Raw genomic sequence first — 12950 nt, 5'->3', positions numbered from 1 at the left:
CGGAAGTGATGTGGAGTCATCAGACTCGGTGAAAACAATAACATCAGTCCGATGTTCTTCTGAATCAAACGGAGCCTGAGGCACCTTTCCCGGTGTTTCCCGGTGTTTCCTTGGCGGAGGCCGAGCTTCAGCGGTCAAAGATGTGGATCCAGCCGGAGGAGGTTTTAATGGCCGGAGCTTTGTGGGTGTCCGAGCGGGCCAACCCGTTCTTCATCCTGCAGAGGAGGAAGGGACACGGCCGCGGGGGGGGACTCTCCGGTGAGTTCGGATGGGCTCTTTCAGGCTTTCTGTCCCATACAATAAAAAAAAAACGTTTTGGGTGAATCAGCTTATTGATTAACCTTTACAAACACGAAATGCTCTGTAACGGTTTTTTTTTCCGGGTCAGTAATCCGGATCTGTTTGTCTGAAATGTTCTGTACGGATGTGTCGGTGACAATCTGGTCCTTCAGATTCTGGGTGGTACCGGCCTTCCATTAAGTTTCATTCGTTTGTGGACTTTGTGTCTTAAGACGGTTCAAATTCAGAGTTCCGCATTCTGTTCAGAGGCCTTGAATGCAGCACAACGCTCACATAGCTCTGTTAGAACCGACATCGGACCGAGCGTTTCAGTCCAGAACCAGAGTTCAGGATCAGAACCAGGGTGGGCTGTGTCCTCATCCTTCTCTCTAATCTGATTTACAGATAAAAAAAAAAAATAAAAAAAAAGTGACAAATTTAATTCTAAATGTACCAAAATCAGCTGTTCATGGGGAGTGACGTCATCAGGAGTCAGCTGACAGGAAGTCAGCTCTGTCTGCAGTGTAAGCTGATGAGTGTGTTTATATGTGGTGAGGGTCAAAGGTCGTTACAGATGGATCAGCACATCGGTTTCATGGATGGGATCACGGACGGGCTTTGCTGCTCAACAGAACCAGAACCTCCTCTCTGAAATAACATGTCAATAATAGTAGTAGATTTTGTTTTAAAAGCGCTTTTCTAAATACTCAAAAACACTTTACATAAAATCAGCAAAACAATATGAAATAGTACACTAAAAACAGACTGAGGTTAAACATTAAAAAGCAATTTTAAAAGAGTTGATGATTTGTGTGATGAGTGTGGATGGTAAAGAGTCCTTAATGAGGTGGGATGGGATCCAGGACACGTGGAGGTTTATGGCTGTCATGCTTTGGGTAGCTCCCCTGGTGACATGGGGGAGAACTTAAACAGAGGCTGAGAAGGGGGGCAGATGAGGAAGTAGGAGAGGAGGACAAGTTGTTATAGATGGTGTCGATTTTTGTTTGGAAGAATGAGAGAAAGGAGTTGCATTTGTCAGAGGTGAATGAGGTGAGAGTAGTAGGTGGACCGGGGGGCCGTACCGAGGGCCTCCTCGGACCGGGGGGGCCGTACCAAGGGCCTCCGAGGACCGGGGGGTACCGAGGACCTCCTCGGACCGGGGGGCCGTACCGAGGGCCTCCTCGGACCGGGGGGGCCGTACCGAGGACCTCCTCGGACCGGGAGGTACCGAGGGCCTCCTCGGACCGGGGGGCCGTACCGAGGGCCTCCTCGGACCGGGGGGGCCGTACCGAGGACCTCCTCGGACCGGGGGGCCGCACCGAGGGCCTCCTCGGACCGGGGGGGCCGCACCGAGGGCCTCCTCGGACTGCTGAAGGTAATCTGCATAGGCTTTCGGGTTAACAGTTAACAGTCTTTCAAACTGTTGTTTTTGTGATTTCAGGAGTGTACCGGGGGGCAGAGTGGGTGGATGAGGCAGTTTAAGTTTTGATGGGGGCAAGCTGAGACAGGAGGAGAGCGTTTCGTTGTCAGTTAACAGGGCGAGGTAGATATTTTACTTGCAAAGGGGAGATGGTTTTGAGGTTTCTGAAAGATATTGTCTGTTTATCCTTAGTGGTGGGACTGGGATGTCAGTGTCCATGACGACTGCCAGGGGGTCGGAGATGTTGAAGCTGGAGCAGACCGGATCCAGGATGTGACCACGGGTGGGAAAGTTGACATGTTGAGTGAAGCTGAAGCAGTGTAGCAGTTCCAGGAATTCAGTGGCAGATTTACAGTCGTGTCGATGTGAATGTTGGAATCTCCCAGAAGAAGAACGTAATGTGAGATGGCAGATGACTGGGTGAGGAAGTCAGACAGAAAGGAGGGGTTTGGTTTGGGGGGGCGGTAAAGGATGGCAGTGACCAAAGGGACCAGAGAGTTTGAAAGTGAGATGTTGGAGGGAGTGAGCAGCAGGGATGGAGATGGCTGCTGTTTTAATGTCCTTTCTGTAAAATGCTGTGAAGCCTCCTCCATATAAATGAATCTGGTGGGTGTGGTCTGATTGAGAGAAAAGTAGTCCAGAGGTTTGTGCCAAGTTTCAGTAATACAGAGGAAATCCAGGTGTTGAGCAAAGCCAGTTTCAGGTGATGACTGAGGAAGATTTGGTAGCTGCACATGTCTTTGTTGCGATGACATAATGAGGAAGTTGCCGTGCGCGATCAGGACCAGATGGATGGGATAGAGTCAGGAGTTGAAAAGTTGTAGTTGAGCCTCTGTGTGGAGGACGGTGAAGTAGACCAGTTCTCTGAGGATGTCAATGCAGTCCAGGGGCAGATGGTGAGTGAGTGGAGGTAGAGTACAGTGGGGGCATGATCCAGATGTGGAGCACTAGCACGGAGTTAGTGCTAGTTTGTGACCAGGAGCTGGATGTCTGTGGAAGAAGAGCTGATGTGTACTTCAGGAGTATCCACGGGATAATCCCCAGCAGACGGCCTGCTAGCCCAGCAGTCCTGGTGAAGAGATGAGGATGTCAGGCTGCTGTGGATGTGGTGGTGGCCAGCAGAGGAAACCAGCTAAAGCCAGACAGAACCGGCCACACCGGGACGGAAATATCCCGGGAAGACGGGCAGATGGACTCAAGCTGGCAGGGGAAATTGCAGGGAGAGACCGCAGGAATGACCACCCTGATGGCAGGCGACGAAGCTGTGCCAAGATTAAGTCCTGGGAGTCCTGAGGCTAGCAGGAGCTAGCAGGAGCTAGCAGGAGCTAGCAGGAACTGATCAGAAGCAAACAATGAAATATGTTTAAGGGCCAAGCTGAAAAATGGGAATTCTTAGGCTCCTGACCTCAGGACAATTGGGGCTTGGTTACCTGTTCACTTGTTCGCCTATTCAGCTGCTGACCCGTTTTACCACGTTACTGGTTCACCTTTTTACCTGTTCACCTGTTTCACCTCATTCATTACCTGGTTATCTGTGTGTCTGCCTGCAGGCCTCCTGGTTGGGACGCTGGATGTGGTTCTGGACTCCAGTGCCAGAGTCGCTCCGTACCGGATCCTGCTGCAGACTGCAGATTCTCAGATCTACTGGAACATTGCCTGCGGTGAGTCAACCGGACCAGAAAAACCCACCTGTTGGCCTGATGATGCCAGATTTTACCCTCAGCTGTGTCTTGCAGGCTCATCCAGGAAGGAGATCACGGAGCACTGGGATTGGCTGGAGGCCAACCTGCTGCAGACCATCTCCATCTTTGACAACGATGAAGATGTCACCACCTTCGTCAAAGGAAAGATTTGTGTATGTCTGCTCCTGTTTGTGCCGGTGAGACTCTTTCCTTTCTTTCCTGGTTTCTGTTAGTGACTCATGTCACTTCCTGCAGGGTATCATCGCGGAGGAGAACCGCCTGAAGCAGGGCAAGGAGCAGGAGGAGGACAGTGGGAAGTTTCGGGAGGCGGAGCTAAAGATGAGGAAACTGTTTGGGATGCCTGATGAGGAGAAACTGGTGAATTATTACTCCTGCAGCTACTGGAAGGGCCGAGTGCCACGGCAGGGATGGCTCTACCTGTCTATCAACCACCTGTGCTTCTACTCCTTCCTGCTGGGCAAGGAGGGTATGACAGCCAATCAGGAGCCAGACTTATGATGTCATCCACACCATCTGTGCTTTACTTTGTTTATGTGTAGCACCACCACCCCAGTTGTAGCCTGCAGCAGTCACAGTGTTTCTGTTCTGGAGTTTAGTTTGTGGCGTGCATGTTGTTGTCATAGCGATCACGTTCATTTCCTGTGACCTCAGTGACTCTGGTGGTGCCGTGGACCGAGGTGACACAGTTGGAGAAGAATGCTACACTGGTGTTTCCGGAGAGTGTTCGTGTGAGCACCCGTCACACCGAACATTTCTTCTCCATGTTCCTGAACATCAACGACACCTTCAAGCTGATGGAGCAGCTCGCCAACATCGCCATGCGCCAGCTGCTTGACAATGAAGCGTTCACTGTCGACCCCTCACTGCCTAAACCCTGCAAGACGCTGAAGAATGTCTCTGCGCTGAAGAGGTATTGCTCTGTTATAACGTTCAGTGTCACAAGCTCACAGGGAATCTGAAATCAGAATGAGCTGAGAGGCTAAAAAAAAAGAATTAATTTTGACTTTTATTTGAAACACAAAGTTGAGATGTTTTGTCTCATCAGCTTCATTTCATCAGTTAATATACAAACCCATTTCAGAAAAGTTGGAATGGGGAAATTTAGGGCTAATGAGGTAAAATAAATAAACCGTGACTTGGTCCAAAATGAGTCTCAGGAGCAAAGATGTTCAGAGAATCTCCAGTTTCTCCACAAATGTGTTTAAAAACAATGGGCCTCCTGCAAAGAACCACTCATACGAACAGGTTTGTTCTTAAGTCGAGCATCTGAGTGATTTAAGAGAACCTGCACATTCACCATTTTCTTTTGCCAAGGACTGCTTCTGCAAATATGCAGCTTGCTGGAGCCACAACTCCAGAGAAACACGCCGATCAAACCCAATTCTACCACATGTCCAGGTCCTCACCACCCTTGGATTTTTGGCCGCGGGAATCTTTCAGAGGGAGATTGGAGACAGAGCAGGTGTCCCAGTCCTCTGTGAGTCGTGCTCTCCCCTTGGTTATAATTGGAGCAATAGACTGCACACATATACGCATCAAAGCACCGTATATGATGCCTTATATGATGCCTTATATGGTGTTATTTTGGGCGTGGAGTATGCACATTTTCTATCCTTGTGCACTTAAATATGCACGGGTGGCGTTCAACATTTACTCACTTTTCCGGATCTAAGAGCTTTTGTTGAATCTGACGTGGCGTGTTCGTACGCGAAAAAGTGAGAGAAACTTGGAATAAGAATAGGAAAATGTTCTTGCATGAGGTCCACTGTTCCTCAGAGAAAGACTGGAAGGGATCTGCATATTTCTGCCTCTACAGAGCAGAATATCATTAAAGCATTCAGGGAACCTGGAGGAGTTTCAGTGTAAAGGACGAGGGAGCAAGCCTAAGCTGGACCCCGTGACCTCTGACCCCTCAGACGCTGCATCAAGAACCGTCATTCATCAGCAGCTGATAGAAGCACCTGGACAAGGGATTACTGTGGAAACCTTTGTCCAGCACCACAATACAGAGTTCCATTCACAAGCTTTACTGTGCAGAGAAGAAGCCTGATGTTAACCTCGTCCACTTCTCTGGGCTCGGAGGCGTCTGGGATGGACCGTCACACGGTGGAAACGTGTGCTGTGGTCAGACCCATCAGTATTCCACATCTTTGTTGGAAGAAATGGAGCAAAGAGCAAAAGCAGCATCCAGCCTGCTGTCAGCAGCCAGTCCCTGCAGCCAGGCTCTGTGATGGTATGGGGTTGGATCAGGGGGCAAAGCTCATTTCCACTTCTGTGACGGCAGCATTAATGCAGAAAAGCTCACTGAGATTTTACAGCAACATATGCTGCCTTCAAGGCCACATCTTTTCCTGGGACGTCCCAGCATTGTTCAAGCAGACCATGGAAAACCACATTCTGCCACATTCCAAAGGCCTGGCTGAGGAAGAAGAGGTACGGGTGCTGGACTGGCTGCCTGCAGTCCTGACCTGTCCCCAGCAGAGAAACAACCACCCCCCCGCACTGCTGCACACCTTAAGACCTGTTTAAGGAGGAATGGGACAAAATAACAGCTGGAACTCTGCATCACCTGGTTTCCTCAGAGTCAGAACGGCTTTAAGTGTTGGCAGAAGGAGACAAAGTGGGAAAAGGTTCACTGCCCTGATTTTTTTAGACATACAGAACATCATGTTCTGAGTTTCTACCTCTGAGACATCAGACTAACCCCTGTTCTCTCAGTCTGTACATTTCTCTTCTTCATCTTTGACCTGATCAGCTGTTTTCCTGTCTGCAGAGATTTTGACGCCCGGGCAAAGAATGAGCGGTACCGGGCGATGTTCCGGCTGACGCAGGACGAGCGCCTGGATGGACACACAGACTGCACGCTGTGGACGCCTTTTGCTAAGATGCACGTGGTCGGACAGCTGTTCATCTCCAACAACTACATCTGCTTCAACAGCAGAGAGGAGGACCTGTGTCAGCTCATCATCCCACTCAGAGAGGTAAACCGGCAGACTGAGAGCGGTTCTGATCCATTGTAGACTGAAGAGGATTCTTTGATTTGACTCCAAATACAAACCATTATGCAATGGTTAAACACAAATGACATCATCCAGGCTGTAGAATTTAGATGTAATTACTTTGGCTTTCAGCATGGAAACAGTTTTTCTGAGAAATAAAAAGTCGTTTGATCTTAAACATCAAAGGAAACAGATTTATGTTTTAGGAATTGTTGATAACTCTGACAGGTTTGTTTTTAGGATCCAGTCTTCAGTTCTATTGAATTTATTGTTTACAGCATTTAAGACCTTCTTGTTTATTTAATACGACAGCATTAGACACCAGGCAGGAGGAGTTAAGTGTCCTGTTGTGGCGATTTACCCATAATCCTCTGCTCCTCAGGTGTCCATTGTGGAGAAGGCAGACAGCAGCAGTGTCCTTCCATGTCCTGTCTCTATCAGCACAAAGAATAAGATGAACTTCCTGTTTGCCAACCTTAAAGACAGAGACTTCCTGGTCCAGCGCATTTCTGACTTTCTGCAGCGAACCCCTGACAGCTCGTGGGGCGACACCAACCCTCTGTCTCTGATTGGACACTCGGTATATCAGTACAGCTCAGCCTGAAGTTCTGCTTTCTGTCACTCCTCTGATCGAGTAGGAGTTAATTTTTCTGAATATCCCCAGGTGTCGTCCGGCGCCCCTGTGTCTGTGTCGGCAGGGTCAGACCTCGCCCACAGGGGGCGTCATTACCATTCTGGTCTGCCCACCGCCGGCCAGGGTCTGCTACAGCTCTACCACCGAGATGCTCCAGAGGACCTGGGACCCAAAGCCGTGAGTACCAGGTCTACAGAGCAGTGCAGGCACTGTGAGATACTGCGGAGTAACGAGTGTGATCACTTCTTGCAGATGAAGGAGAAGATGAAGGAGGAGGCGTGGAACATCCATTTCTCAGAGTTCGGCCGGGGTGTTTGCATGTACCGGACCTCCAGAACCAGAGAACTCGTCCTCAACGGGATCCCAGAACAGCTGAGAGGGGAGCTTTGGCTGCTATTCTCTGGTCTGTATTCGTCCAGCTATCCATCCGCCCATCATCAATTCCATTCAATTCAGTTTTATTTATAAAGCACCAAATCAATCACCAAATTGCAAATATAATCTTTAGATACAATCCAATTAAATGGACAATACTTTTATAGCATTTCCAGTCTAGCTGACCACTCAAAATACTTTACTGCAACCTCCATCACGCCGCAACTCATAGATAAACCAGGTGCACGAAGTGCTATATGGAATTACTTCGGCTTTAAAACGAATGAGTGTGGTAAAGCACCACTGTGCAAACGGTGTTACAAAACATGTCTGGCCAAGGGTGGAAACACTTCCAACTTGTCAAAACACTAGAAGGACAACCAGACCTGCATAAGGGGTTCACAGAACGAAAGGTAATAACTTATATACCCATGAACAACAGCCACATTCAGTGCTAAAAGCAAGCAACGCCAGCCCCGTTCAGCTCTGGAAAAAAAATGAAAGCTGCAATTAGCTACCATTAGAAAAGTCTGTCTTTGTGGTGGTATTTCAGTGTCACCTGAGCCATCCCTAACTATAAGCTTTATCAGAAAGGAAAGTTTCAGCCTGATCTTAAAGGTAGAGAGGGTGTCTGCTTCCTGAAGCCAAACTGGCAGCTGGTTCCACAGAGAGGGGCCTGATAACTGAAGGCTCTGCCTCCCATTCTGCTTTTAGGGGCCTGATAACTGAAGGCTCTGCCTCCCATTCTGCTTTTAGGGGCCTGATAACTGAAGGCTCTGCCTCCCATTCTGCTTTTAGGGGCCTGATAACTGAAGGCTCTGCCTCCCATTCTGCTTTTAGGGGCCTGATAACTGAAGGCTCTGCCTCCCATTCTGCTTTTAGGGGCCTGATAACTGAAGGCTCTGCCTCCCATTCTGCTTTTAGGGGCCTGATAACTGAAGGCTCTGCCTCCCATTCTGCTTTTAGGGGCCTGATAACTGAAGGCTCTGCCTCCCATTCTGCTTTTAGGGGCCTGATAACTGAAGGCTCTGCCTCCCATTCTGCTTTTAGGGGCCTGATAACTGAAGGCTCTGCCTCCCATTCTGCTTTTAGGGGCCTGATAACTGAAGGCTCTGCCTCCCATTCTGCTTTTAGGGGCCTGATAACTGAAGGCTCTGCCTCCCATTCTGCTTTTAGAAACTCTGGGAACCACAAGGAAACCTGCAGCCTGAGAGCAAAGTGCTCTGTTGGGGAAATATCCAGCTGTGAGATCTTTAAGATATGATGGAGCTCGGTCATTAAGAGCTTTATATGTGAGGAGAAGAATCTTAAATTCTATTCTGAATCTAACAGGGAGCCAATGAAGAGAAGCTAAAACTGGAGAAACATGATCTCTGCTGTTAGATCTCATCAGAACTCTGGCTGCAGGGTTTTGGATCAGCTGGAGGCTTTTCAGAGAATCTGTGGGACAGAACAATAATAAGGAATTACAGTAGTTCAGTCCTGAAGTAACAAAAAGCATGAACTAGTTTCTCTGCATCACCCTGAGACAGGATGGTCCTGATTTTAATGATATTACGAAGGTGAAAGAAGGCAGAAACCTGTTTTATATGAGAGTCAGAGGACAGATCCTGGTCAGAAATAACTCCAAGGTTCCTCACTGTAGAACTAGAAGCCTAGAAAATACCATCTAGAGTAACTATATAACAGGACAGTTTCTCCCTGAAGCGCTCAGGTCCAAAGAGAACAACTTCAGTTTGTCTGAATTTAGAAACAGAAAGTTCTGAGTCATCCAGGTCTTTATGTCTTTAGGACAGGCTTGTAGTCTGACCAACCTCGGTTTCATCTGGTTTCATTCAAAGTAAACGCAAGAAACTTGTGCTAAAGAAAAAAAAAATGGACCAGACTCAGTGAATAATTCTCTATAATCCCTATAGACCAGTGAGCAGTGCTGACCAACATGTCATTGGGGTCATCAGGTGGGAACTTCCTTTCATCAGTGTTTCGTCTATTTGGGCCCACGACTCCTCCAGGAGGCCAGACAGGCATCACTGGCGTCCCAGAGTCACTCCCCTAATGCCAGCCATCACTGCTCCTCACACTACAACAACCACCTTTTCTTCCACAACCACAGGCTGCCCCAGCCTCTGGCGGGTGGGGATTCAAACCCTGGTTTGGGTAGAGGGTAATGAAAGTATGGAGGGTGCCAGAGGTGGAGGCAGGACAAGACACACCAGCAGATTCAGCAGATAAACTCACCTTAAACAGTCCTACAGTCACTAAAAATGACAGCAAAAACAAGGCCATACAGGCCAACTCACCTAAAATGGCCGCCTGGCTTCAAAAGGCTCACATGGGCAGCACCCTCTACTTAAATACATGATTTCTTCCTTGCTTCTTCCAAGAGTCTGTTTGCCCTTAGTGCCCCCCCTGCTGGGCCCCCAGCTACTATTGCTTCTTCTGATTCAAATTGACTGACTGGACTTTACCGCCTCACCTGACACTTCCTTCACTGTTTCCCTCTCACTCTGTCCACTTTCACCCAACTCCCTCGACAATGAGACAACAGACTTTGCAACAGATCCTCTACATCCTGCTTCCACTGGACAGATCCTAACTTTCCATCCTCCCTGCTCTGCTTCTGCCCCCAGCTCCACACACCTAAGCTTTTTTCTTTCATATGCTTCTGCTATTAATTTCTCCCAAGGAACAGTCAGCTCTATGAAATAGACTTTCAATCTACTCCTATTGACTATAAGACTATATCAGGCATTGTAGAGGCTATTTCCTGGGGAACAACACGTTTATCTCCTAATTCTACCTGCATAGATAAGTACAACTGAGTATTATCAGCATAACAATGGAAATTTATGCCATACTGTCTGATAATGTTACCTAATGGAAGCATGTATAAAGTAAAAAGAATCGGTCCAAGCACAGAACCCTGAGGAACTCCATGACTTACTCCAACCTGTGAGGAAGATTCTTCATTTACAAGAACAAACTGGAATCTATCAGATAAATATGACTTAAACCAGCCTAATGCAGTTCCTTTAATCCCAATAACATGTTCAAGTCTCTGTAACAGAATGCTGTGATCGATCGTATCAAATGCAGCTCTGAGATCCAACAGGACAAGAAACAAGTCCGCTATCAGAGGCTAAGAGGAGATCATTGGTAACTTTCACCAGTGCTGTTTCTGTGCTATGATGCACTCTGAATCCTGACTGAAACTCTTCAGATTATTTCTATGTAAATGATCACAAAGTTGAACTTTAGACAAAAAAGGGAGATTGGATATAGGTCGATAATTAGCCAACACTTCTGAATCAAGAGTAGGTTTTTTAAGTAAAGGTTTAATTACAGCAACCTTAAAAGTCTGAGGTACATATCCTGTCAACAAAGATCGATTGATCAAATCCAATATGGAAGTATTGATTAAGGGGAAAACCTCCTTGAACAGTCTGGTTGGGATTGGGTCTAAAATACAAGTAAAAAACTTTGAGAATTCAGACAGAAACTCAGAATAAGGGCCAGGTGGACGATACACAACAACAAGTAGAAGAGATTTTTGTGATTTCCAATTTGGGAAAAACTAAGAATCAGAGATTCAAAAGAGCTCAAACTAATCTTGGGTCCAGGACTGATTAGTAACCCTGATCTGAAGATAACTGCTACACTTCCTCCTCTGCCTGTGGTTGGAGGAACATTTAAATAGTCAGAGGGAGTTGATTCATTAATGCTAACATGATCCTCCTGCTGCAGCCAGGTTTTATATTTCCATGTGTGTACTGTATCTTCTTACATACCTCACTTCCTTTCCACCTGTCCTTCCAGGAGCACAGAATGAAATGGCGACACATCCTGGTTACTATGGCGACCTGGTGGAGCAGGCTATGGGGCTATGTTCATTGGCTACAGAGGAGATTGAGCGCGACCTTCACCGCTCGATGCCTGAACACCGAGCCTTCCAGAATGAGATGGGTATTGCTGCCCTGCGCCGTGTCCTCACCGCCTATGCTCACCGCAACCCAGGAATTGGGTATTGCCAGGTAAGGTGAGGTTAGGGAAACGACCGGAAAACGCCTCTGCTCCACCTCTACATCTATTGCCATGATCTTTAAGTTTTTCAGGCAACAGTGTTGGAGAGTCAATGCTTTTTCTGTGTGTATTGTAAATTAATTAAAGAATAAAATCTAAATAGGATGCATTTTCCTGCAGAGATGGTTTGTTTTCACCTGTAAGCCCTCATGAAAGGAAGACAAGTGTGCACCATTTTTATCCTGTTCAAGGGATTCAGTAATGACCACGGGTACCAGAGCGCAGTGTCAGCAAAAGGCCTGATTCATGTTAACACAGCAAAGAGATGCATATGTGGCTTGGGAACTATCTCCAAACACTGTACATGCTGTACAGTACAATGAGGAATGCCTAGATATTCATCCAGGAGAAAGTTAACAACCAACAAGCTCACGAGTCAACACAGCAGAAGCAGCTCCACAGGTCCAGACTCAAAGGTCCACGTCAAGGAGAGGAAACACAGACGTGTCCACATTTTGGACAGAGAAGAAGGTTTTCCTCTTTAAACAGAGGAGGTGGCCTCAGGTATTACCTACCTGACACAATGCAGCCTTGACTATCCTCTCCAGGTGGGAATAGACCCCAAAAACAAGGCCATCATTGATGACTCTAACCAACAACATACTGATGCAGAGCTGAGACTCCTGTGAATCACAACTGACACTTGATAAGGGCTTTTGACATTTAAGTTATTTATTTTAGACAATCAAGTTATAAAAGCTGAGCAGACTGACTCCCTGCCTGCCCCAGTCTGTCTCCTTATGAAGACCACACTGACAACCAAAAACTGTTACCTAAGTTTGGTGTGATCACATGTCTTTAGTTTTTATGCCACATTTTTAAAGAAAATAAGCGAATGGCAGTCATCTGATTACGTTACTCTGTCTATCAAAGACAACATTTGGGAAGACATAACAAAGGTCTGAAAGTTTGCTAACTGTGATTTATTTTATGATTTAAGAGCGATAGAGCACACAATAACTCATTCTCCCTTCCATCAGGCGATGAACATCGTCACCTCCGTCCTGCTGCTGTACTGCACCGAGGAAGAGGCCTTCTGGCTGCTGGTGGCACTGTGTGAGCGCATGCTGCCAGACTACTACAACACCAGGGTAGTAGGTTAGTAATACCAGTACAAAGGTCAGGGTTCTGTAACAAGGTCGGGTTCTGGACCAGGGTTCTGTAATAGGACCTGTGTCTCTAACAAAAACAGGGTCTTTACCAGGACCAGGGTTCTGTAACAGGACCAGGGTTCTGGACCAGGGTTCTGTAATAGGACCAGGGTCTCTAACAGAAACAGGGTCTCTAACAGAAACAGGGTTCTGGACCTGTGTCTCTAACAGAAACAGGGTCTTTACCAGGACCAGGGTTCTGTAACAGGACCAGGGTTCTGGACCAGGGTTCTGTAATAGGACCTGTGTCTCTAACAGAAACAGGGTTCTGGACCTGTGTCTCTAACAGAAACAGGGTCTGTAACAGGA

At 47.4% G+C, this 12950-nt stretch overlaps 1 protein-coding gene across 2 annotated transcripts in view; it reads left to right on the top strand.

Moving 5' to 3' along the window:
• The window catches only part of LOC140317626 (TBC1 domain family member 9B), an 18660-nt gene continuing 5710 nt past the window's right edge, over positions 1–12950 (top strand). Inside the window, exons 1-11 of one of the 2 annotated variants that reach the window (XM_072395091.1) lie at positions 1–258; positions 3250–3360; positions 3436–3554; positions 3637–3868; positions 4054–4312; positions 6176–6383; positions 6784–6981; positions 7066–7212; positions 7288–7438; positions 11227–11441; positions 12471–12588. In XM_072395091.1, the coding sequence (XP_072251192.1) occupies positions 141–258; positions 3250–3360; positions 3436–3554; positions 3637–3868; positions 4054–4312; positions 6176–6383; positions 6784–6981; positions 7066–7212; positions 7288–7438; positions 11227–11441; positions 12471–12588 (1876 nt within the window). In that variant the 5' untranslated portion in view covers positions 1–140. Of the gene's footprint in view, positions 259–3249; positions 3555–3636; positions 3869–4053; positions 4313–6175; positions 6384–6783; positions 6982–7065; positions 7213–7287; positions 7439–11226; positions 11442–12470; positions 12589–12950 lie in introns of both variants that reach the window. The other variant, XM_072395090.1, reaches the window with a different exon arrangement.

The sequence above is a fragment of the Leuresthes tenuis genome, unplaced genomic scaffold (genome assembly GCF_036924035.1).
Source record: "Leuresthes tenuis unplaced genomic scaffold, fLeuTen1.0.hap1 SCAF_11, whole genome shotgun sequence".
Taxonomy (NCBI): Eukaryota; Metazoa; Chordata; class Actinopteri; order Atheriniformes; family Atherinopsidae; genus Leuresthes; species Leuresthes tenuis.
Note: the sequence above shows the minus strand (reverse complement) of the source record. Positions and strands in the feature narration are given on the sequence as shown.